The sequence below is a fragment of the Ochotona princeps genome, chromosome 22 (assembly GCF_030435755.1).
Source record: "Ochotona princeps isolate mOchPri1 chromosome 22, mOchPri1.hap1, whole genome shotgun sequence".
NCBI classification, from domain to species: domain Eukaryota; kingdom Metazoa; phylum Chordata; class Mammalia; order Lagomorpha; family Ochotonidae; genus Ochotona; species Ochotona princeps.
Window position 1 is genome coordinate 823,703 of NC_080853.1, and position 25,566 is coordinate 849,268.

The following is a 25,566-nucleotide window of genomic DNA, read 5'->3' on the forward strand; positions in this document are numbered from 1 at the left end:
CAAGACAACATCGAGTGCGGCCGGGCCAAGGGCGCCGCGGGCAGTGGTCAGCACTCCGTGGCCCGCCCCGCGTCCTCCCCACGCACATCACATAGAAAAGGAAAACAATAAATAAAATCCCATTAGTTAAATATAGCAACACCAAAAAGTGTATAAATTAGGAAACAAATGTACAAACTATTTCACAAAGTGCTTTTTAAAATCTATACACAACATTCAGGAAATTGTTCATGTAAGACATCTCGGATGGAAGTGGGGTGATAACTATTTCAGGTCCTTTCCTTCAGAAAGTTACCACAGCGCTTCTCGCATACAATCCTGCGTGGGCAAGGTGGCAGCTTCCAGCACCCTCACAGCTGTTGGGGACACTGGGCAGGGGGCAGCTGGCTACGGCGGGGCTGTGTCCCCCACCTGCTGCGGGCATGGCGGGACCGTGTGTCCCACCACTGGCCATGGGCATGGCGGGGCTGTGTCCCCCACCTGCTGCGGGCACGGCTGTGTACCCCCCACTGGCCGCGGGCACGGCTGTGTGGTCCCCCACTGGCCGCGGGCACGGCTGTGTACCCCCACTGGCCGCGGGCACGGCTGTGTGGTCCCCCACTGGCCGCGGGCACGGCTGTGTACCCCCACTGGCCGCGGGCACGGCTGTGTGGTCCCCCACTGGCCACGGGCGTGGTGCACTGACCAGGTCGGGCCTTGCAGACACGCATGCCAAGGAAGGCTGTCTGGGAGGATCTGCCGTGGCCAGGCTGGCGCTCTCCCTGCCACGGGAGCCGTGGACCCTGTCCACACAGGACGTGTGGGGGGCCATGGAAGCCCCACAGCTCTCAATTCCAGTCAGGAAGGAATTTTTGAAATGCAAAACTCAAGCTGTGAAGGAGCAGCAACAGCGCCGGCCGGCCTTCCGCTGGCAGTTTGTGAATTTCTTGGAAACAGATGAGCATTCTCCAGAGAGGTCTGTTACGCCAGTGGGGTGTCCCCCACGACCGTGGGTTTGGGGTGCACTGCCATCAGGGTCTACACAGAGTGTAGATTCAGTGGGATTCACGCTGTAGGAATGCATAAGCCACTCAGACTTCTCCACGCAAACCTTCCCTTCTCACCGTGAAGAACGGAACAGCATTCCCTGGGTGTGTTCACGGTGAGCAGGGGTGTGGGTCACCCCACGGAGACCCTCGGGAGGTCCAGACAAGCAGGTCCCAGGAGAAATCTCACACAAGCGCTGGGGCACATGGCGTCAGTACGACGATCTGGAAACAGGTCAGGGCACGCGTGGCTCTCTGCGCCATGAGTGGCCGCCAGACGCAGGCGAGCCGCCCAGCTCAGCCCAGCTCAGCCCAGCTCAGCCCAGCCCCCGGCCTCGGCAGTGCCTCGCTCCTTGTCCATGTCACCCTCCACGGATTCTTGTGTCTGCGGGATGCGGTCATTGACCCAGTCTCCTCGGTCACACAAGCACATCCACCTTTACGCTGGACTAGAGCTGGAAGGACGCCCGGGTCAGCAGGTGCCGTCCACACCCCTGGGCAGGTCCACTGAGTCGCAGCTGCATTCGAACCCGTGAGTAAGCAGAGGGCAGACGGGAGGTGGCAACTCTTATGTAGCCTGTCGCTGACGGACCCCGCAGCCAGCTGGAAACAGGGCAGGGCGGTGAGGGGACTGAGGAGTGGCCCTTCCAGGGTCCACGCAGGGTACCATACACAGTACCCTGGCACACTGAGCTGCGTGTCCAGAGTGAACCAGACATGGCAGCCGAGGGGCCACCATCGGGTCAGTCTGTCAGACACGCTGTTGGCCCGTCTGTCCCCAGGTGGACACGCTACCCGAGCGCTCCAAGGACGCTGGTCCTCACTGCTGGTAGTTTCCATACTGGCCCTGAAAGAGATGGAGACAGGTCAACCTCTACAGTCACGGGGAAGAGGGACCACAGATGCCCAGCACCAGGAGCGGACGGTGGAAAGACGTCCATGGAGAGCACGTGGTTAGCACAGCAAGACACTGCCAGGCCCTCCGCCCAGCGCTGCCGAAGACTGCACGGCCAGGAAGCGAGCTGGAGGGGGTTGCTGGGGGCCAGTTTTCTTCCCTCCTGCTCTACAGACACCCCAGGCCTGCAACCCAGCAGCCCAGGCGGCAGCCACCCTGAGCCACCCCCCAATGCCGCTGGGCCCCATGTTCCCAGAGGGAGCCACTAGCCAAGAGCTGGATTGTGACCTGTTTGGCACATCGGGGTGTCATGGGCACCCACAGGCACTGCCAGCACCCAGGCATGCAGCTGGGCAGGGGTTCTGTGACGGCTTGATGGCCAGCCACTTCTCAACTGTTCTCTGATGCCTGGCCAATGCCCGCTCCCAGGTGGAACCCAGCCTTCTGTGAGCTGATGGGCATACCTGGCACCCTCCTCAGGGAGGAAAACCCACAATGCACTGTGCTCTGCCACTCCCTTGGCCGGGTCAGCTGTCACTCAGGCCTCCCACCTGGCACCACAGTGGCAGAGAGCAGTCCTGCAACTAAGCTTCCGCAAAGCAGCTGCTGGCACACGCCCTACCTGCTCCCCAGTGCCCCCTGCTGCCTGTCCTGGACCTGTAAGAGCTGCCCTGGGCCCAGAATCCTTGCCCTGGTGCTGCCTACATCTTGTTCATGGCCCAGCTCAACCCTGCCTGCCTCTGACAGGCCTGGCCTGGCCGCACAGCCCTGAGGCCCCCCACTACTCTGCCTTCCCCTGTCTCAGAGGGAGCTGAACTGTAACGTGCCCAGCACCAGCTCTGGCTTTCCCACACACCTCCGTCACCTTAAGGAACTGAAAAGCACCTGGGCTCCTCGCACTCCTGGCTCACCTCTTGGGCCGTGCCAGCCCCCTGACCTGAACACCACACCCCCACAGTAGCCCCTGCCCCATACTGAACTGTGTGTCCAGCACGTCCTGCCTCCTGTCTACTGTGCCACTCTGCCACACTGCGTCTTCAGAGCCCTTGCTCGCCCCTCAATCCCCTGGGGATCCTGCCAATCCTCCAGCCCAGTGCTTCCCTCTGGAACTGTCACCACCTGTAGGTATGCCTGGCACTGCCCAGCCCTGGATCACAAAGGTCACACTTGATGTCCAGAAACAGGTGTGACTGTCTCCTGGATGAGGGGGCTCTGACAACCAAGAGCCTGCAAAGTGAACGAAGGAACAAATCCCACACGCTCAGGGTGTCCGGAGCCAGTGGGCTGCTGGCGACTGGCACATACAGAAAACAAGACTTCAAACCCTCCCAAGCCGATCAGTGTGACCGTCCGCACGCCTGGACATACGGGGTGCATGGCCATGCCTGGGGACCCCGGGAAGCTTGCCTGCTCATAGCCATAGGGCCGCTGCTGCTGGGCGGAGGGTCCCGTCTGTGAGGCTCGGTAGCTCCCGTACTGCTGGCCTTGGGCTTGCTGGTAGCCGGAGTACTGTGAGGGTGCTCCCTGGGCAGGCCCTGAGAGGACACGGGGCGCATGAGGCCACCCCACCCACCTGCCAACCTCCCCAGATGCACATGACCCCAACTCCATATAGCGAGACAACCCACAATCTCTCAGCGGCCTCTCCAGGCTTGTGGGGCCCAGGTCTGACCCCACCCCAACGCCACAGCTGCTCCCCGGGGCTGCCCTGGGGTCCACACAGCACGTCAGGGCTGAGGGGCTAGCCTGGAACCACCTGGGGTCTGTTATGGGGCTGCTGTGAACACAAAACGGACACTTCACAAGAACAGAGACCCCGTGGGAGAAGAGAACCACCTCTACTAACCCCCGCTGAAGCCCAAGGACCACGCAGGCCCAGCTTTCCCAGCACTGCCAGATCCCCCATGTGAAGGGCCTGGGGGTTGTGTCATGGAGCTTTCCCACAGGGTGCACAGCAACCACATGGGCTCCCTGAGACGGGGCACATAAGGGCATCGCACTGAGCTGGGGGCTCCAGCATTGTCCAGACCCTGCAGGAGACCCTGAGGTGCAGGGAGGGCGAGAGCCAAGGCTGGACCCCACACGTCCTTGGTGTGTGAGGTTAGACGCCCCCTTACTCACTGTGGCCAGGCCCCTCATTGTAGACCTGCTGCAGCTGGCACCACCTTACTGTACGCCTGCTGCTGCCCAGGGTGTCCCTCACCTAGGCCTGTTGCTGCCCGGGGTGCCCCCTCACCTAGGCCTGCTGCTGCCCGGGGTGCCCCTCACCTAGGCCTGCTGCTGCCCGGGGTCCCCCTCACCTAGGCCTGCTGCTGCCCGGGGTCCCCCCTTACCGTAGGCCTGCTGCTGCCCAGGGTAGCTCTGCTGGCCGGGGTACTGCTGCCCAGAGTAGCCCTGCTGCTGGGCAGTGCCCTGCTGGTAGCCAGCCTGCTGCTGGTTGTACTGGGAGTTTCCTGCAGACAGGAGGAGCAGGGCTCAGTCACAGGCCAGGGAGCTCCGGGCGCCACACTGCTTCCATCTCCCGCTTCATGAACAGTCAGAGAGCCAGGAGAAACCAGACTAACAGGGCTGAGAACACGGGGCACAGGTGGGCGTCCTGAGCCCCTGTGCTGTGGGCTGTGAGGGTGAGGATGGAGTCACTTGGGCTCGGCCGACCAGGGCTGAGGACCAGAGTATCACGTTTCCTGCTGTGAGCTGACCACCGGACAGCCGAGGGCACTGACCAGTGAGAAACAATGAGAGAAGCCCATGTGGCTTGGAGCCCCCACAGCAGCCAAGGACATGCAGGCAGGGTGTGGGTGACGGCCCGGGCAGCTCCTCGGCTATGCCGGAAAACAACACTGCCAGCACTCCATGTAGCAGCATGAGGTTGAGACCTTGTCCTGGGCCCCTGTGCCGGGCGCTGAGGGTGGGCTCTGGGCCCCTGTGCCGGGGGCTGAGGGTGGGCCCTGGGGCCTTGCCCTGGGCCCCTGTGTGGTGGTGCCTAGGATGGGCTCTGGGGCCTTGCCCTGGGCCCCTGTGTGGTGATGCCTAGGGTGGGCCCTGGGGCCTTGCCCTGGGCCCCTGTGTGGTGGTGCCTAGGGTAGGCCCTGGGGCCTTGCCCTGGGCCCCTGTGCCGGGGGCTGAGGGTGGGCCCTGGGGCCTTGCCCTGGGCCCCTGTGCCGGGCGCTGAGGGTGGGCCCTGGGGCCTTGCCCTGGGCCCCTGTGCCGGGCGCTGAGGGTGGGCCCTGGGGCCTTGCCCTGGGCCCCTGTGTGGTGGTGCCTAGGATGGGCTCTGGGGCCTTGCCCTGGGCCCCTGTGTGGTGATGCCTAGGGTGGGCCCTGGGGCCTTGCCCTGGGCCCCTGTGTGGTGGTGCCTAGGGTGGGCCCTGGGGCCTTGCCCTGGGCCCCTGTGCCAGGCGCTGAGGGTGGGCCCTGGGGCCTTGCCCTGGGCCCCTGTGCCGGGCGCTGAGGGTGGGCCCTGGGGCCTTGCCCTGGGCCCCTGTGCCGGGCGCTGAGGGTGGGCCCTGGGGCCTTGCCCTGGGCCCCTGTGTGGTGGTGCCTAGGATGGGCCCTGGGGCCTTGCCCTGGGCCCCTGTGTGGTGGTGCCTAGGGTGGGCCCTGGGGCCTTGCCCTGGGCCCCTCTGTAGTGGTGCCTAGGGTGGGCCCTGGGGCCTTGCCCTGGACCCCTGTGCTGGGCGCTGAGGGTGGGCCCTGGGGCCTTGCCCTGGGCCCCTGTGTGGTGGTGCCTAGGGTGGGCCCTGGGGCCTTGCCCTGGGCCCCTGTGTGGTGGTGCCTAGGGTGGGCCCTGGGGCCTTGCCCTGGGCCCCTGTGCCGGGGGCTGAGGGTGGGCCCTGGGGCCTTGCCCTGGGCCCCTGTGTGGTGGTGCCTAGGGTGGGCCCTGGGGCCTTGTCCTGGGCCCCTGTGCTGGGTGTTGAGGGTGGGCCCTGGGCCCCTGTGTGGGGTGCTGAGGGTGGGCCCTGGGGCCTTGCCCTGGGCCCCTGTGTGGGGTGCTGAGGGTGGGCCCTGGGGCCTTGCCCTGGGCCCTGTGTGGTGGTGCCTAGGGTGGGCCCTGGGGCCTTGCCCTGGGCCCCTGTGTGGTGGTGCCTAGGGTGGGCCCTGGGGCCTTGCCCTGGGCCCCTGTGTGGTGGTGCCTAGGGTGGGCCCTGGGGCCTTGCCCTGGGCCCCTGTGCCGGGTGTTGAGGGTGGGCCCTGGGCCCCTGTGCTGGATGCTGAGGGTGGGCTCTGGGGCCTTGCCCTGGGCCCCTGTGTGGTGGTGCCTAGGGTGGGCCCTGGGGCCTTGCCCCGGGCTCCTGTGAGTGCTGGCAGGATCCCCTCCGCCACCACGGCCCCCTGCTACCTCACGCAGCATGACGGAGGAGGACCCTCCTCTGTGGCCCCAGCCCTGCCTTCTCTGTAGACAAACTGCCTCATCCCTGTCCCCAGGTGACCGGCACAGGCACCCACACTTTGCGCTTCCTTCTGCAAGAAGCCCCACAGCCAAGGGGGAAAGGCTCACGGTGACACTCGGGTCACCAGCCAGTTCAGCGAAGTGTTAGCAGCAGGTCCGTCCCAGAAGCTTCTTGGGCCTGGCCGTCTGGGCCTCGAGGTGGAGCTCCATGCACACCCCAGGGCCTGCTTGCAAGAACAGGACCTCAGCATGGCCATGTCCTGTAGCACTGGACCCCCCCCCCCAGAGCACCACGAGGCCCCTGAGGTTGGAGGGGGTCTGGGTTTATCTAGCACAGGAGCCATGCCTGGGACACACACACATACCACGCACCCACACCCCACATACACTCCCACATAGTTAAGCTCTCCTTATGGGGTGTGACCTAGACATAGCTTTTTAGCACAGTGGCTAAGAGGCCCACACTCCACATGGCAGGGCCTAGGTTCGAGTCCCAGCTATGGCTCCAACTTCATTTTCTCAGCACGCACACCTGGGGCTCCAGTCTGGGTCACCCCACCAGCCCAGGCCACTGAGGTCGCTTGGGATGGGAGCTAGTGCCCTTCTCACTAAAATGGTGCTGTGTTGCAACACGTTAAGCCACTGGCTACAGTAGCACATCCCATGTGGGCACTGGTTCAAGTCCTGACTGTCTACTTCAGAGCCAGATCCCCCCAGTGGCCTTGGGAAATGGCTCAAACCCTTGGTCTCCTGGGTTCTGCCCAGGCCACCCTTGGCCACCGTGGCCACCGGGGGGAGAAGCAGCAGACGGAAGATCTCTGTTCCTCTAACTCCTCCACGTAAATACACCCTTTAAGCAAGCAGACAGTTAAGGCTGGGGCCGCTTCAAGTCCTGGCTGCCCTGCCCCAGCTCCAGCTCTCTGTTTGTGGCCTGGTCCGAGTGCTGGGGCCCCACACCCACAGGGAGACCCAGGAGGGGCTGCTGGATACCTGGTAAGTCACCAGTGGAGAGAGGCTCTCCTCTTCCCTCTTTTAATTCTTTCAAATAAACACGAGTCTTCAATGAACACAGCCGAGGTGCTGGATCTTGCCATGCGACCTCTGACCCCAGCTGAGAGCAGGTGCGTCTTCCTGCACTGGTCTTACCGGCCACCCTCCCTCCCCCACTGCTGGCCAGAGGGACCTGTGACTGCCAAGGCTGTCCAGGCGCCCAGCTGTAGCATTCCCCAAGTCCTCCCCCAGGGAGCCACTGATGCTCTGCATGGCTAGGCTACCTGTTGGGCAAGCAGGACCAGCTGGCTGGCTGCCAGCCCTGAGACACACGTCCCCTGGCCACTCCAAGGGGCCACACCCCAAGCATGCATCACCCACTTAGCTTAGCAGCTCCCGGCGAGCCTGGGTCCTGCCACCTTGGCCCAGGCTTGGCTAAAGCACAGAACTGCACGGCGTCTGAGTGGCTCACAGCCCCTCCACCGATTTCTCCAGTGCCCATGCTGCCAGTGGACGCCCTTACCCCCCTCGTAGTAGTGCTGAGTAGACTCATCGAACGAGCGGTCGTAGCTCTGTTCCGTGTAGGATGACTGCTGATACGTATAATCACCATGGCCTGTGAGACACACACGACTGTTAGCTCCCGGGGCCCAGGCCGGCTCCCCAGGCTGACCGTGCCCGACCTCTGCCAGGAACCACAGGTATCCATTCCCTTCTTCCCACCACTTGTGCTCCTAGGAGGCCAAGTCCTGGCTGGGAAAAGGAGCTGACTCTGGGGACGGCACCAGGAGGGGGCGCTGTGACCGTCCAAGGGGACCTGGCCACATAGCCCTGCGGGGTGGAACTAAAGCTGCTTTCCTGCCTGGAGTGCTCCAAACCCAGCCATCCCTGACCACCACTAAATGCTGAAGGTGACTCCAGGACAGCCACGTGCAGGGTGAGCGCCTGAGGCGGGGCTGCAGCGCACACACCAGCTCATGGCCAGGTGAGGCTGCAAGCAGCGCCCAGCCCCGAGGCAGAGGGAGGGGGCGGTGGCAGAAGGTGCCAGAGCTCGTCGGCAGGGGACAGGCACCACGCACTGCCAGGCTGGCCCTTGTCCCTGTCCCCAGATGTGCTCCACCACAGAGGGCTGAGGAGGCTCCGCTGGGACCCGGCATCCACACCCGGGGGGAGGCAGGGCCCCACCGTCTGGGTAGTACTGCTGGTTCATGGACTCCGAGGCGCCTTGGCTGTGGCTGTACTGCTCACTGTAGTACTCCTCCTGGCCCAGGTACTGCTGGGAAGAACCTGTGGGTGGGACAGGGGCACTCAGCAGCCTGGACCTTTTTCACCACGACCTCCTTCTCCCCTCCAAACGTGGCACTGAGCCTCCCAAGGCCGCAGAGGTCTGCAGCCCCAGCAGTCCTGGGGCAAGTGGCAAGTATCCATAGAGAGACCTCCAGGCGTTACCTTGCTGGGACGGCCGGTACGGTGCCATGGGCCGCTGCCCCATCATGCCGCTGCCCTGACCGCCCTGGCCCATCATGGCGATGGACGACTGGCCCTGGTAGTGCTGGCTGCCACCCTGCGCCGAGTTGTAGTGCGATGTGGCTGCTTGCTGATGCATCATGGAAACTGCGTGACATGACGGAGCCCAGTCACACCCGGTGGGCCACCCCACCCCCACGCTGTGGCTGCATGCACCCTGCGGCACCCCTCTTGCCCCAAGAACGGCACCTGAGGTTGTAAGGCGCCCTGCGCCCAGACCCCCGCTGTCGTCCAGCTGCTCAGCCTGGCTTAGGGCACCTCTGCGTGAGGGTGGAGCTGCTGCCGGGAATGCCATATCACCCACTCCCTGCAGAGTCTGGCTCCCTCTAGGGAGCTGCTGGGCACAGGGCCAGAGGGCCCACGTCGGGAGGGAGTCTTGGGTCCTCACGTGTCTGCACACACAGCACTTTGCCCATTCTGTTCTGCCGACTGGCTGGTCCCTACTCCAGGGCAGGCCCCTCACTGTGGACCACCTCCCGGACTCTGGGCCTGCCCCTGGCCCTGCTCAGCACCCCGCATGGCAGGGCTGGACACACGAACGCACATCCAGCAACCGACGACTGTTCCCTCAACAAAGCAAGTCTTCACCATAGAGCTCTGCAGCAGCTCGGGGAGGCGGCGTGTGGCGCTCTGTGCCTGTCACACTCAGGGGACCCTGGGCTGGGACCAGCCACTTCCCAGGCCATCAGCAGCCCATTCGGTCCTCCCAGCTCCGGGCTCCCTCCACCTTGGGCAGGCTGCTTCCTGCCAGGGAATGGCCAGTCCTGCCCAGCACTTCCTCGGGCCCAGGCCCCGTGTGCTGGCTTGGATCTATGCATTTCCCTCCTAGCACCCCACACCTAAGGGACCCCAAGACGGCCCGTGTGCTTCCCTGTCCCCGCACCCAGGTGGGCGCAGCTGCTGAGTACCTGGGTTAGAGGGCATGTTGATATTGCTGCGGGACACGTAGCTGCTGATGGGGCCCTGCCCCTGCATGGGGACACTCTGCGAGGAGGGTCCTGCGTGGCTGTAGCCGGGCGCCGAGCCGTGGCCGCTTCCTGACATGCTCATAGAGGTGGTGGGCAGCGTGCTCTGCGCCGTCTGCTGCATGGACGCGTGGCTGGGGCCTGTGGTGCGGGGCCGACATCACCACCTCTGCCCCGACACACCCTGGGCTTCCCCAGAACTGCAGGGAGGGGCTGACTCAGGGTGGGCCTTCAGCCCCACAGCCCGCAGGGGGGCGAGTCTAATGGCACTCCCAGGACTCCTGTCGCAAGCTCAGGCTCCTGTCGGCCTGGGATGCGGGGCTAGAGCCGCAGGGGTGAGGGGCAGGGCGGCTCACTGCCCCCAACACCAAGAGCTAACAGGACAATGGACACTGATGAGGGGCGAGGCAAGGTCCAGGTTCACTGTCAGCAACAGCCGACAGTCAGTCCACAGCGGCCAGGAGCCCACGGCGCCAGAGGGGCACCTGCAGGCAGGGCTGCAACCCTGCGCAGGGTCCCCCACTGCAGCCACCAGCTGGGCTGGAGCAGCTGAGCTGTGCCCACGACCTCAGGCACAGTGTGTGTGTGCCCACAGCCCCCTGTGTGTGTGCCCCCAACCCCGTGTATGTGTGCCCCCAACCCCGTGTGTGTGCCCCCAACCCCGTGTGTGTGTGCCCACAGTCTCCTGTGTGTGCCCACAGCCCTGTGTGTGTGCCCCCAACCCCATGTGTGTGCCCCCAACCCTGTGTGTGTGTGCCCACAGCCTCCTGTGTGTGCCCACAGCCCTGTGTGTGCCCCCAACCCTGTGTGTGTGCCCACAGCCCTGTGTGTGTGCCCCCAACCCTGTGTGTGTGTGTGCCCACAGCCTCCTGTGTGTGCCCACAGCCCTGTGTGTGTGCCCCCAACCCTGTGTGTGTGCCCACAGCCCTGTGTGTGTGCCCCCAACCCTGTGTGTGTGTGCCCACAGCCTCCTGTGTGTGCCCACAGCCCTGTGTGTGCCCCCAACCCCATGTGTGTGCCCACAGCCCCGTGTGTGCCCACAGCCCCGTGTGTGTTCACCCTCAGTCCCCCGTGTGTCCACCCCAGCAATGTGTATGTGTGTTCACCCTCAGCACCCCCTTCCTCTGTGTATGTGTGTGTCTACTCCCAGGGCTGTTAAGTGTGTGTTTGTGTCCATCCTCAGCCCCATGCATGTGTGTCCACTTAGTGTTGTGTGTGTGTCCACCCCAGCCCTGTGGGAGTGGGGAGCAAGGGGTCCCCCGATGGCCCCTGCCCCATGTGCTCACCGTTGCCAATCTGGCCTTGCAAGAGGGAGGTGGGGGGCAGGCCTGAGCCAATGGCGTCGCTGAGGCTGCCCTGGGCGTGCAGGCCCTGGCCAGGGCCACTCTGTGTCAGGGCACCAGGACCCAGGGTCATGTTCTGGGTCGGTGGCTGCAGGCGACAGGAAGGTTTGCATTACAGAGGGGCGATGGGACAGTGACATGCAGGGAGCCAGTCAGCCGGGGCAGGTGACACCACACGAGGCGTATGCCTCCAGAGCTGAACAGGCACCATGCTGACCTACACACGCTGGGCAGTAAAAGCCAAGCTCTCCTCCTGGGCAGAGGGACCCCCTGAATGGTCCATGTGGCCACAGCCACTCCTCCCCTCCCGGGCTCAGCTGGCCAGGCCCACACCCCTCGCCTGACCGCCCCCGGTACCTGCACCCCTGCCATGTACGCCCGCTTCCCCATTTTCCTTCCATCTGCTGCAGTGAGGAGTACCCAGAAGTGACCCAGGTCTGTTACCATCCCAGCTGACACTGCCCCCTGCTGGGGTCTGCGTGGGGATGGCCCTGGGTCTGCAGCCTGCCAAGGCTGACTTCCCAGCGTAACCCACCAAGTGCGCCCTGGTGGCCCAGCTGTCCTGGCCCTGCAAGGCTGTGTCCCTGGGATGTTGCGTGGCCCGTGCTGCTCACTCGGGGCTCTGAGTCGTACTCACCGCAGGGAGCAGGGACTGCATATTCTGGTTGGAGTCCGCGATGGTGGCCAGGTACACCAGGTTCCGGTGCAGGATCTGCTGGTACCTGCAGCGAGAGCCATGCAGCTCAGGCTGGAGGACAGAGCGGCCTGCCCCCAGGACGCCCCAAAGCTCAAGTTTAACCAGACAGACCCCACTGAGACACCTGAGCAGCCCCCCACTACTGGGGTCCGTGCAGTGGGTGTGGAAGACAGGAAGGTGTGAAGAGAGCTGTTCCGCTGCACGCAGGGCCGCAAGGAATTTCCCGCTGCACGGCAGGGCCCGGCGGATGTCTCTACGACCACCCGAATGCAGCTCCACCTCCCTTTGCATGGACACCGGATAACCCCGCTGAGATTTCTATAATTTATTTAGGCATTGTCTGCCTCTGCGGAGTTATGTTTACTACCAATGTGAGCTTGGAAGTTGATGTTAACCAAGGGGCCTTTTATTATTGCTGCCTCAGCTGCCCCCGTTGACCATGTGCTAATCCAGGGTGTTCCGTCCCCAGGCATAGTGGGAATCTATTCTTTCCCTCCTTCTTTGATCTTTAGGGCTTTCCTTCTGTGATGCATTTCCTCCCTTAGCTGATTCAAGACTAAGTTGTAGAATGAGGATTGTAGTAGTGTTACTGATTGATATGCACCGTCTATTGAGAACTTCCTGACCACAGGTCAGGATGGATAACATCCTGCTTTAAGGTGAAACAAACGGCAGAATTACCCTTAGAAACACCCACTTGACCATGACGTAAAAAGTCTGAGCCAGAGTTTGACTGCTTCTGTATAAATAAAGGGGACAGCTTTCCCGCATTGTCCACGATGATCCTGGAATCCTAGTGGTCCGTCTATTTTCTCTATGCCTCATCCACGCGCCCTTCTTGAGTTCCGAACTCAGCTGGAGCTGGACTCTGGCACCCCACCTCGCTGCAGCGAGCTAGGCTCTGGCCATGACAAGAGCATGGGCCAGGCAGACAAGGGGAGGTGGCCTTAGTCTGTCCAGAGGCAGAAGTGGACAGAAGCTGGGAGGCAGCCAGAGGGAGAAGGGTGAGGCAGCCAGACAGCCGCCTTACTACACAGGGCAGCCACCTGAACCGTACAAAGACAGGGAAGGAGCTCACCTGAGCCCTTCACTGCCACACCCACTGCCAGCCCTCACCTGCCATACCCACCGGCCAGCCCCTCGCCCGCACACCCACTGGCCAGCCCCTCGCTCGCACACCCACTGGCCAGCCCCTCGCCCGCACACCCACTGGCCAGCCTCTCACGGCCACACCCACTGGCCAGCCTCTCACGGCCACACCCACTGGCCAGCCCCTTGCCCGCACACCCACTGGCCAGCCCCTCGCCCGCACACCCACTGGCCAGCCCCTTGCCCACACACCCACTGGCCAGCCACTCGCCACCACACCCACTGGCCAGCCACTCGCCATCACACCCACTGCCTACACACTCACTGCGTGCATTCGGCTGTCTTGCCCTTGCTTTGGAAGTCCAAGATGCTCTGAATCAAGTGATGGTTCTCGTCCAGCATCTGGTGGGCAGAGGGGAGCAGGGGTGAGTGGGCGCCCTGGCGTGGCTGGTGGGCAGAGGGGAGCAGGGGTGAGTGGGCGCCCTGGCGTGGCTGGTGGGCAGAGGGGAGCAGGGGTGAGTGGGCACCCTGACGTGGCTGGTGGGTCTCCGAGTTGTGCTCACTGCAATATGGGACCAGGCTAGAGTACATGTGCAAGTGAGCCAGGGTTGGGCCTGCCCACCTCCCACCCCACAGGACCCTGCACAGCAGGGTGTATGTCCAGCAGGAGCCAGCTGAGGGACTATGTGAGAAGGCGCACACCAGGCCCTGGAATCCACCTGCAGAGCACCCACGACAGATTGGTCACACTAGCAACAGACAGGGCAGCACGCAGGCTGGGTGGGCAAGGAGGAGGGACAGGAACAGGCTGGGGGGCCCTCGCTGCCCTCCCTTACTGCATGCCTCTCGGGAGATGGAACAACAGGGAACTGCAAACTGCTGGCTGAACCTCCGTGTGTCCTACACGTGTGTGGACGTGAGGCAGACAGTCACATGGAACTGGCTGGCTGAACTTCCGTGTGTCCTACACGTGTGTGGACGTGAGGCAGACAGTCACATGGAACTGGCTGGCATGAACCGTGTGTCCTACACGTGTGTGGACGCACCCCTGGGCATGATCCAACCTCCAGATTTGAGACAATTTCTTCCAGTGACAGGGGAGCATGGGTGTGGCTCCCGGAACCCAGCACACGGCCAGAGTCTAGGCTCCGGGCCCAAGATGGGGAGGACAAACCCTGGTGGCCCACGAGGGGACAGCAGGGACCCGAGCAGCCAACTCAGCTCCACTTTCCACCCAGGAGCACTTCCTCCACCCACAGCTCAGGGGGGTAGTGTCAGGGGCACAGGCCAGGAAGACGGCCCTGGGCAGGGGGATGTGAGAGAAGGCGGAGACAGAGGGCAGAAGGAGGTGGTAAGTACCACAGCCCGGGGCCATGGCACGAGCCTCCTCACCAGTGTGCCACACTGTCGATGCAACCAGGCCTTCCTGCAATGGCACAGCCACAGAGGGCCCAGTGCCTGGTGCCCCACTAAAGCTACCATGTGGCCTCAGGCACACACACCGCAGCTCCTGTGTTGGTAACCTGCCCTCCTCCCCAAAGGGCGGGATGTGGTTCCAATCGGCCACCAGAGGGCGCTGCCGGCCAGGAGCCGCCTGCCCAGTGCACCTGCCTGGCCGGAAGGGCGGCCGCTGGCTCCTCCGGATCACCAGGATGGCCAGGACGGAGAGGTGCTCTCTGCCTCCAAAGGTCTCCCAGGGAAATCCAGGGGCACAGAGAAACAACACACCACAGATGGGCATGTCAGCACCCTTCAGGCTCATCAGGTGGCCAGGGAGCGTCCTCGTCAGTGACAACTGCTCTTACAACAGCCCTCCCAGCACCAGGACACAGTGGCGGCAGATGGCCCAGACTCTCACAGGAAAGAGAAAGGAGGTTAGGCCCGGAGCCATAGCCCAGTGGCTAAATCCCTGCCTTGCACGCGCTGGGATCCCACAAGAGTGCAGGTCTGTGTCCTGGCTGCTCCACTTCCCATCCAGCTCCCTGCTTGTGACCTGGGAAAGCAATGAGGACGGCCCAAAGCCTTGGGATCCTGCACCTGCACGGGAGAACCGGAGGAAGCTCCTGGCTCCTGACTTTGGATTGGCACAGCGCCAGCCACTGTAACCACTTGGGGAGTGAACCAGCACACAGAGGACATTTCTCTCTGTGTATCTGCCTTTCAAATAAAAGAAAAAAGGAGGAGGAAGGAGTGAGGCTGAAGCAGCAGGCCCCGCGTGCAGCCCAGGGCCTCTGATGGGGCGTCACCAGGTACAGCCCAGGGCCTCTGATGGGGCGTGCAGCCCAGGGCCTCTGATGGGGCGTGCAGCCCAGGGCCTCTGATGGGGCGTCACCAGGTACAGCCCACACGGCTAGGGCTGCTGAGGCTCCAGGTGGTGGGGGTGCAGCCAGCACGTAGCACACACAAGGCCACCACCATCCACAGAGGCCAACTGTGGACACAACTGTGACATGAGACTGAACCCACAAAAGCTGATAGAAACACATTCAAAAAGATGCAGTGCAGTTCCTGGGTCAGAGAAAGGTGGTGCCAAGTCCACAGTAATGGGGTACAACAAAGGCCTTGGGGAAGGGCTGGCCAGCGTGAGGCAGGTGGACATGGGGACAGGCAGGTGGACACGGGCACAGGCAGGCGGACAGACACGGGGACAGGCAGGCGGACAGACACGGGGACAGGCAGGCGGACAGACACGGGGACAGACAGGTGGACAGACAGGTGGACAGACAGGGGGACAGAAACGGGCACAGGCAGGTGGACAGACATGGGGACAGGCATGGGGACAGACACGGGGACAGACAGGCGGACAGACACGGGCACAGGCAGGTGGACAGAAACGGGCACAGGCAGGTGGACAGACATGGGGACAGGCAGGTGGACAGACACGGGAACAGACAGGTGGACAGGCAGGTGGACACAGGGCACAGGCAGGTGGACACAGGAACAGGCTCTGAGAAATTCTAACCTAGCAAAGCCCCACAGAGAACAAGGACAGAAGGAAGGGCCGGTCAGCCCACGGCGGACACAAGGCACCCCACTGAATGGCTTCCTGTAACTGGCCAGGGCCTCAGGAGCAGGTCAGGTCGCCTGAACAGGCTAGCAACGGCCCAGGGACAGTCCAGGGAGGACAGCGGATGGGACAGCGCCACAGCCCCAGTCAGCATCCGTCCAAAGTCCTCTCCAGAAAGCACCGTGGAGAACCAGGAAGCACAGGACAGCAGTGCGCAGCTCCAGAGGCCTGGGCGGACAGAGGGAGGCGGGAGCACACCAACACGGGCAATTCCAGGAAGAGCGTGTCCCCAGACACCTGTTCGAGGCTGCCACAGCAGCACATACTGCGAGACCCACAGAAGTCATGGTGTCCAGGAGAGCAGGGCACCCCAGGAGAGCTGCGGCGGGGCCGTGAACTGGGGGAGCAGCCCCTCTGCAGCCCCTCCCCGGGAGCTGGTGCAGGGTGTGTAGGGCGGGGCCCCTTCCTGAGAAGCGTCCTTTGGGATATGCAGGCCAATGGGGGCTGCAGAGGGGCAGGAGGGACCTCACAACCCCCCTTGCCTGTACCACAAGCCCCACACCTTCCCATTCATTTCTTTTCTCATTTTCTTTATGGTTTATTTATTTTATTGAAAAGTCAGACTTACAAAGCAGAGACACAGAGAAAGAGTTTCTGTCTGCTGACTCACTCCCCAAGTGGCCGCAACGGCCAGAGTTGAGCTTACCCGAAGCAAGGAGCCAGGAGCCTTCACCAGGTCTCCCACACGGGTGCAGGGTCCCGAGGCTTTGGGCCATCCTCAACTGCTTTCCCAGGCCACAAGCAGGGAGCTGGATGGGAAGTGGAGCTGCCGGGATTAGAACCGGTGCCCACGTGGGATCCCAGTGCCTGGGGCTGGAAGATCGGCCAGGAGAGCCATTGGGCTCTACTGATTTTTTTCTGTAAAATGTCACGTGTTGGTTATTTTGAAAGAGCAGCAGGGCCAGGAGACAGACCTTCCATCTGCTGGTTCGCACCAGGCGGGAATGGTCCTGGATGAACCTAGGAGCTTCCTCCTTTGCTTTCCCAGCACATTAGCATGAGCTGGATTAAAAGTGGAGCAGCCGGGACTTGAACCAGTACCCAGTATAGATGCTGGTGCAAGGGCCTAACATGGGACACCATAACCCTGGTCCCCTTTGATTCTTCACCTGCAAAATTCCCCTGGGGAGTGACCCCAGGCCTCAGAGGCACTTGGGGAGTGACATCATACTAGATAGTGCTGGACCCTAAGGCCAAGGCCAAGGGGGAGAGAGGAAACTTGTATTCACAGAGGAGAGAAGACAGGGAAAGAGAGGTGTGGTCTGGAGGGATGAGGCCCAAGTAAGCCATGGACCCCCCACCAGCAGAGGCCTCCCGGCTCCCCCAGAGCCCTGGCGCCAGTGGACTGGGGTGTCCACACCAGCTCACCCCAAAATGCTCCCGGGGCAGAGCCTGTGTTACCTGTGGCGCTGCGCCAGGCAGGGGTCCAGAGGAGAGCAGGCCACCTGCCAGCTCAGAGCCCAAGCAAGCCTTCGTCCCTCCCAGCGCTGTCCAGTGTGACGTCATCCGTGCTCGCCTGCTACCTTGTGATGAGGGTCCCTGGTCAGTGGGAAGGCTGGGCAAGCGCAGATGCATGGGCAGGGGGGAGAGCTGGCCCTTCTCGCCCTCCCTGGTACAGGCCGGGGACACATGTAGGCTCTGTGCCGCTCACATCCCAGGATGCTCAGAGACCTTGGAGGCCTGTGCCTGTGGCACCAGCACCCCATATGGGCCAGTCCGCGTCCTGGCTGCTCCACTTCCGAAGGCCTGGGAGGGCAGCAGAGGATTGCAGAAGTTCTGGGGCCCCACGTGGGAGTCCTGGATTCAGACCAACCCCACTGCAACTGTTGCAGCCATTCAGACCACTGTCTTCCTAATTCTGTATTTCAAATATAAGAGAAGCCCAGGGGATGTCTGCTCACTGGACGACAGGGCTGGCTGGCAGGTGGCTCATGGACAGGCTGCAGTTCCCTCCTCGGCTTGCTGCCGGCCAGCCAGCTCACCCACACTGCTCCTGCACAACTTGGGGTGCCAAGCACAGACTAGACTAGCCAGGGGAACGACCACAGTGGAGTGCCAAACGGCCGGTGCCAGGCCGCCCCAGCCGCCCGCAGGCTTGCCCCAGGGCCAGGGCATGACCCTGACCTGGCCTGGAAGCTCCCCCGGGGCCGTTGCCGCTCCAGACCGGTGCACCCGTTCCCGGGACGGGACCCAGGCTCCCCGTTTCCACTTGGCCCGGCCCGGCCCGGCTGCTGCAGGCGCATGGCGGAGACGGAAGGGAAAACGCACATAGAAAATAGACGGATGTGTGAGGCCCTTGTCGGGTAGCGCGAGGCCGCACGTGTGAGGAACTGACCAAGGTCCTCGTGCACCACCGAGTGCAAGGTCAGGCTCCCCGGGCCCGTCCCGTCCCGGGCCAGGGTCAGCGGGAGGCTGCGGGGTGCAGGAGGGAACCCACGGCCGCATGCGCTGCGAGGGGCGCAGGGACCGCGGCACGCTCCTCAACTCGGCGCAGAGCCGGAGCGGGCGGTGCGGGAGGCGGCGGGGCGCGCCCCTCGGGGCCGCGGGGGACTCCACGCCTCCGGCCGGTGGGCGTGGGCTCTCCGGGGAGCGCGGGGCCGCCCGGCTGCGCCCCGGCTTTGTTCGCGCCCCGCGCCCGCCGGCCCCCGCGCGCGCCCCGCGCCCCGGCGCGACCCACCTTCTGGATGGTCTGCTGCGTGACCTCCCCCTTGCCGCGCGGGCGGGCGGACGCGAAGGCCACGGACATGGTGGCGACGCGGGGCTGTGCCCGGGATCACCGGGGCTGCGGGCGGCCCGGGGAGCTCCTTCTCCGCAGTCGCCGGGGGGCGCGGGGCGCGGGGGACGCCGCGCAGTGGGCGCGCCCAGACCGCCGCCCCGCGCGGCCGCCCGGGCCCCGCAGCTGCGCCGCCCGCCACCCGCCCCGGCCCGAGGCTCCGCGCCGCGCGCCCGCACCGGCGGCCCCTCCGCGCCCCGCGCCCGCCCCGCCGCCCGCCGCGCCACCCCCGCCCCGCGCCCGCCCGTGGTTCGGCCCGCCGCCGGCGGCGCGCGCCCGCGCTGCCCTGACGTCACGGGCGCGGCGTGCGTGCGCGCGCGCGCCGGCCGTGAGTGTGCGCTTTCGGGCGGCGGCGGCGGAGCTGCCCGGGCGGCCCAGGATGAGCTACGACCGCGCCATCACCGTCTTCTCGCCCGACGGCCACCTGTTCCAAGTGGAGTACGCGCAGGAGGCCGTCAAGAAGGGCTCGACCGCGGTGAGGCGCGGGGCCTGGGCCGTGGTGGTGGCGAGGCGGGGGCTCCGTGCGCGGGGCCTGGGGCCTGGGCCGTGGTGGTGGCGAGGCGGGGGCTCCGTGCGCGGGGCCTGGGGCCTGGGCCGTGGTGGTGGCGAGGCGGGGGCTCCGTGCGCGGGGCCTGGGGCCTGGGCCGTGGTGGTGTCGGAGGCGGGGGCTCCGTGCGCGGGGCCTGGGGCCTGGGCCGTGGTGGTGGCGAGGCGGGGGCTCCGTGCGCGGGGCCTGGGGCCTGGGCCGTGGTGGTGGCGAGGCGGGGGCTCCGTGCGCGGGGCCTGGGGCCTGGGCCGTGGTGGTGGCGAGGCGGGGGCTCCGTGCGCGGGGCCTGGGCCGTGGTGGTGGCGAGGCGGGGGCTCCGTGCGCGGGGCCTGGGGCCTGGGCCGTGGTGGTGGCTGGAGGCCTGAGCTCGGTTCCCGCTTCCGGGACGGGCGCCTGGCCGTGGAGGCCGAAGCGCTGTGTGCCCATGACGCGGGAGGAGATCGTAGACCCACTGGCTCCTGTGCTCCACAGCCCGGGTGGGGCCGATGGCGCCGTGTGCTCGTGTGCTCCGGCTCGCGCAGCGTGGAGGGCCGCTTGCCGTGCGTCGCCGTGGCTGGAGGGACAGGCCGGGAGCTGCTGGCAGTGCCCTCCAGAGAGCCCATTGCGCATTTTCTCCCGTCTTTACGGCAGCTGCTGCTCGGGCATAGGGGTGCGGCTCCTCCGGGGTCGCCTCTGTGCGTGGCCCGCAGAGCCGGATGCAGCTGCAGGCAGTGGAAGGGTGAGCCCAGGAGGGGCTGCTTTCCAGCCCCTGGCCAACCTCAAGTGCGTTGATTGACAGGAGCAGCACCCCTTTGCGTGTAAACCCGAGCTCTCGACGGGGCGGGGGAGGTGGTGGTTGGTGGGCTTTCACACAGCCCTGAGGTCAGTAGTCCCCGCCCCCTCCCCAAGAGACTGCCGGCCATGGTTTTGTGACTTGGTCGCAGGAGTGTGGAGGTGGGGGTGTTTCGATCCTCTGGTGTGGTACTGTTGGGGTGTGAGTCTCAAGTCCGGACAGCTTCCAGAGCTGGGGATCGGTGGGGATTCCACCAGCTGCACCCCTAGCCACTCACTCCCTTCCCCTCTGGCACCACCTAGGTCACCTCCCTGGGAATGGAAACATTGCAGACTGTGGGTGCTGCTGCGTTTTGGGGACGCTGCAGATGTGCTGGCCTGCAAGGGGAGGCAGGGGCGGCACCCACAGGGCCCGGGACTGACTGCCAAGCCCTGGGGGGTGGGCACACGGTCTGTCTGTATTGGAGCTGATTGAAACGTTCAGTGCGTGGTTCGCTAAGAAGCCCCACAGGCCACCGGCCAGAGGCATCTGCCCACCTGTGGGACTCGGGCATCGCAGCGCTGACTTAGCCCCGGGACGGAGCTGGCATGCCCCCTGGCTTGTTGTGCTCCAGAAAGAGGGGAGATCTTCCACCAGCTGGCTAACTCCAGGGAGGCTACAGCCCTGGGAGCCAGGAACTCCGTCCTGCCTCCTGTGGTGCAGCGGGGCGACCCTCTGCTACCTTCCCAGGTGGGTCAGCTGGCAAATGGGTCCACTGGCTAATCCTTCACCTCCCAGAGCCAGGATTCCTCGTGGGCACTGGCGCATGCCCCGGCTGCTCCACTTCCTATCCAGCTCCCTGCCTGTGGCCTGGGAAAGCAGTGGAGGACGGCCCAAAGCCTTGGGACCCTGCACCTGCATGGGAGACCTGGAGGAAGTTCCTGGCTCCTGGCTTCAGATCAGCTCAGCTCCAGCTGTTGTGGGCACTTGGGGAGTGAATCAGTGGACAGAGGGTATTTCTCTGTGTCTCTCCTCTTTGTATATCTGACCTTCCAATAAAACAAATAGATGAATAAACCTGTAAAAAGGAGAAAGGTGTTGAGCAAAGCCACGTAGCTGTGGGGCTAGTGCCACGGCATAGCAGGCTGAACCTCTGCCTACAGTGCTAGCATCTGTGTGGTCACCAGTTCAAGTCCCAGCTGCTCCACTTCTGATCCAACTCCTTGCTTGTAGCCTGGGAAACAACAGAGGATGGCCCAAGGCCTTGGAACCCTACACCCACATGGGAGTCCTGGAAGACACTCCTGGCTCCCTGCTTTAGATGGGTGCAGCTCTGGCCGTTGTGGCCATCGGGGGAGTGAACCAGCAAGTGAAAAATCTTTCTCTTTCCTCTGTAATTGCCTTTCCAACAAAAGTAAATCTTAAAAAAAAAAAAAAAAAAAAGCAGCCAAGTGTTTGTCTCAAACCAGCACTTCTATGGGGACACCAGTGTCACAGGCCAGCCCCTCCTGTGGCGGGCGTGGGAACCTTTTTTCTGCCAAGAGCCATTTGGCTATTTGGAGCATCGTTTGTAGGCTGGAATGACCAGCTTAGAAGTTAGCAGAGTCAGACCAAGGGCAGGATGGTCCCCGCACCCAGACGGACTCAGTGGGGACGAATAAAATTGCTTGATGGCAACCCACCATCAAGTGGGCTTGGGGGTGGGCGGGGCGGCCAGAGGCGGTGCCTGCATGTTGGCCTCGTGGGGCTGTGGGATTTGTGGCCCTTACTGCACAGTGCTTCCTTTCCGTGTGTGTACATGGGCAGAGTGGATCGCGCCCCCGGTCGTCTTGTGGACTGTGACGGCGCAGGGGGGCGGAGAGCTCAGCCTGGGGTGCCAGCCGCAGCTCGCGCGCTGCCCGTGGCCGTTCGGTGACATGGCCTGGGGGTGGGGGTTGTTGCAGGTTGGCGTGCGAGGCAGGGACATTGTGGTCCTCGGTGTGGAGAAGAAGTCTGTGGCCAAACTGCAGGATGAGAGGACCGTGCGGAAGATCTGTGCGCTTGACGACAATGTCTGCATGGCCTTTGCAGGTGCGGTGCCGGGATGGGACATGCAGGGACGGCTGGGGAACCGCGGTTTACCTCAGCTCTGGGCCCCCGGGGGTCTTGCTGGCGCATTGGCGCAGGATCTAGCACCCAGGGTGACTGACCTGTTGTCTGAGCCCTGGAGGCCAGTGAGACGCTGTGGGTCCTTGAATGCAAGCCTTCTGCTCATTGCAGGCCTCACCGCTGACGCACGCATAGTCATCAACCGGGCCCGGGTGGAGTGCCAGAGCCACCGGCTGACCGTGGAGGACCCGGTCACTGTGGAGTACATCACTCGCTACATCGCCAGCCTGAAGCAGGTGCGTGTGCACCAGGCAGGCAGGGCGGGAGCTGCGGCCACGTCCTGGGCTGGCCGTGGACCTGCGGGGTGTCCCTCGGTGGGCACTGGTACCTGTGGGTTTCTTCCTGGGTCAGGGGGAGATGTTAAGTGTTCTCCCAGGCGGAAGGGAGCAGGAACTGCCCCTCTCCATGGGAACCACATGCGCTTGTGTCCTGTCCCACTCCGTGGACATCACGTGTCCTTGTGTCCTGCCTCACTCCGTGGAGATCACGTGTCCTTGTGTCCTGTCCCACTCCGTGGAGATCACGTGTCCTTGTGTCCTGTCCCACTCCGTGGAGATCACGTGTGCTTGTGTCCTGTCCCACTCCGTGGAGATCACGTGTCCTTGTGTCCTGCCCCACTCCGTGGAGATCACGTGTGCTTGTGTCCTGCCCCACTCCGTGGAGATCACGTGTGCTTGTGTCCTGCCCCACTCCGTGGAGATCACGTGTCCTTGTGTCCAGGATCTAGCGGAAATGGAGAAGTGGAGGGAGGGAGTCGGCCGCTCCAGCCACTGTAATTCTTGTGTGGATCTTGGCCTTGCAGCAGAGTCCTCCTGGCCCCTGGAGGCCCCTGGAGGCCCTGGAGGCCCTGGAGGCCCCCCGGAGGCCCCCCGGAGGCCCCCGGAGGCCCCGCGCTGCACAGGCCATGGTCCTGACTGTGCTGTGTGTTGTTGCCAGCGCTACACCCAGAGCAATGGCCGCAGGCCATTTGGCATCTCTGCCCTTATCGTGGGTTTCGACTTCGATGGCACCCCCAGACTCTATCAGACGGACCCCTCGGGCACATACCATGCCTGGAAGGTGAGCGGGGCAAGGCGAGGGCTTCCGCGCGTGGGAGTGGAGGCCCCTGCCCATGTGCTCAGCAAGTCCTTCAGCATGGCTGTTGGAGATTAAGGACAGGATGAGGTGGTGACTAAGGTAGAATCCTGTCCTAGCCTGTGACTCCGTCGAGGGGAGCCATGCCCAGGCCAGCACTGAGCAGGGGCAGCTCGCCGGACCCCAGGGCACCACCTCAGGGGCACACCTACACGTGTTGCAGGCCAACGCGATTGGCCGGGGCGCCAAGTCCGTGCGCGAGTTCCTGGAGAAGAATTACACCGACGAGGCCATTGACACGGACGACCTGACCATCAAGCTGGTGATCAGGGCCCTCCTGGAGGTAAGCGGCAGCAGCACGGAGACCTGCCAGGTGTGCCTGCCAAGCCACGCAGAGCACGGGGCATGCCAACGGCAGGACGCCACCCCAGGTGTGCCTGGCTGGGAGCTGTTGCTCAGGACTGAGATCCCTGGCAGTTATACTAGGTGGCAGTGAACCTGAGGTCCCCAGCTTGACCAGATCCGACCCCTCGGAGGTGCCATGGGGGAGCTCCCAAGTGGGGCTGCCTCACAGAGGCCTGGGTACCAGTGCTGGGCCTTGTGGGGTGGTTTGGTTTGTGGCAGGGGATGGCAGAGGTGTCGAACACTCCTGTCATCTCTTTAGGTGGTACAGTCAGGTGGCAAGAACATTGAGCTTGCTGTCATGCGACGGGATCAGCCACTCAAGGTAATGGCTATGCGAGCTCACCTGGGAGGATCTTGGGGTCAGGGCTGGCCTCAGCCATCCAAAAAAGGCACCCTGTGCAGGGCAAGCCCCCACCCCAATCCACTGGCACCCTGTGCAGGCCAAGCCCGTGTCCTGGTCCTGAGCACCCTGTGCGGGCCAAGCCCCTGCCCGTCCTTGGGCACCCTGTGCGGGCCAAGCCCCTGCCCATCCCTGGGCACCCTGTGCGGGCCAAGCCCCTGCCCGTCCTTGGGCACCCTGTGCGGGCCAAGCCCCTGCCCATCCCTGGGCAGTCTGCTGCCGCTCCTTCGTAGTGGTCACTAGTGGAGGGCCCAGCAGTTGACTCCCCCCCAGGGAAGGGCCGGGTGCTCCACTACCAACAAGCCCCTCTTCCTCTGGCAGATTTTAAATCCTGAAGAAATCGAAAAATACGTCGCTGAAATTGAGAAAGAGAAAGAAGAAAGTGAAAAGAAGAAGCAGAAGAAGGCGTCGTGATGAAGCGCCTTCCGCTGACTGTCCCAATCATGAGGGAACCTCGCGGGACCTGCTGGCCTTTCCACTCCAGCAGTGCTGTCGAGTGTCCACAATAAACCTGCATATTTTTTAAACTTTTTTTTTTATTACTAGAATGTGTATCTTTAATCATTTTATTAGGCCTCCCATTTGCTGGTTGGCTCACTGGATTACAGCAGCTGGGGCTGGACCAGGAGCTGTGCACCCACATGTCCTGGGTGTGTGGCAAGGGACCCAGGTGCCTGGCCGCCCACTGCTGCCACCAGGGTGCACAGGAAGGCCTGTGTGCCCATCTGTCTTAGCAACCCAGGCTGGGCTTGGCATTCTGCAGCCCCTTGGGACCGCCATGCAGAACTGACAGCCTGCCTTTCAGCTAGGGCCCGCGAGCAGTGCTTGAGGGCATGGCACAAAGGTGGTTTCATGTTGAAAACTAGTTTTGCAGGCCCGGCATGGTAGCCTGGTGGCTAAATCTTTGCTTTGCATGCACCGGGGTCCCATGTGAGCCCTGGCCCTTGTCCCGGCTGCTCCGTTTCCCACCCAGCTCGCTGTTTGTGGCCTGGGAAAGCAGTAAAAGGTAGCCCAGAGCTTTGGGACCCTGTACCTACAAGGGAAACCCAGAAGCTCCTGGCTCCTGATCAACTGGGCTCTGGCTGTCGCTGCTGCGTGGGGAGTGAGCCAGCAGACGGAAGATCTCTGGAAGTTTACCTTTCCAATAAAAATATTTTTTTTTTAAGATTTGTTTTCATCACAAAGATAAACAGAAAGGAAGATTGTCTATCTGAGGATTCACTCCCCAAGTGGCTGCCACGGCTGGTGCTGAGCCGATCCAAAGCCAGGAGCAAGGAACAACTTCTGGGTCTCCTACGTGGGTGCAGGGTCCCAAGGTCTTGGGCCATCCTCAACTGCTTTCTCAGGCCACAAGCAGGGAGCTGGATGGGAAGCAGGGCTGCCAGGTTTAGAACTGGTTCCCATATGGGATCCTGGCAATGTTCAAGGCGATGACTTTAGCAGCTAGGCCACCGCGCCGGGCCCTCCAATAAAAAAAATT

The 25,566-nt window shown here is 63.5% G+C and overlaps 2 protein-coding genes across 2 annotated transcripts; one reads left to right on the top strand and one right to left on the bottom strand.

Moving 5' to 3' along the window:
* Nucleotides 1-1,845: 1,845 nt before the first annotated feature.
* On the bottom strand, nt 1,846-18,866 carry SS18L1 (SS18L1 subunit of BAF chromatin remodeling complex). The gene is made up of 11 exons (XM_058679866.1): nt 18,666-18,866; nt 13,247-13,323; nt 11,773-11,857; nt 11,079-11,223; nt 9,736-9,933; nt 8,750-8,914; nt 8,486-8,587; nt 7,824-7,916; nt 4,254-4,373; nt 3,226-3,455; nt 1,846-1,872 (listed from the first exon to the last, which is right to left on the bottom strand). Exons 1-11 carry the CDS (start codon nt 18,732-18,734, stop codon nt 1,846-1,848), a joined length of 1,311 nt encoding a protein of 436 aa, XP_058535849.1. The 5' UTR covers nt 18,735-18,866.
* A 194-nt stretch (nt 18,867-19,060) lies between these two features.
* On the top strand, nt 19,061-24,514 carry PSMA7 (proteasome 20S subunit alpha 7). The gene is made up of 7 exons (XM_058679650.1): nt 19,061-19,236; nt 22,003-22,129; nt 22,319-22,443; nt 23,144-23,266; nt 23,505-23,624; nt 23,946-24,008; nt 24,408-24,514. The coding sequence occupies exons 1-7, from the start codon at nt 19,141-19,143 to the stop codon at nt 24,498-24,500; spliced, it is 747 nt and encodes a 248-aa protein (XP_058535633.1). The 5' UTR covers nt 19,061-19,140; the 3' UTR covers nt 24,501-24,514.
* The last annotated feature ends 1,052 nt before the right edge of the window (nt 24,515-25,566 follow it).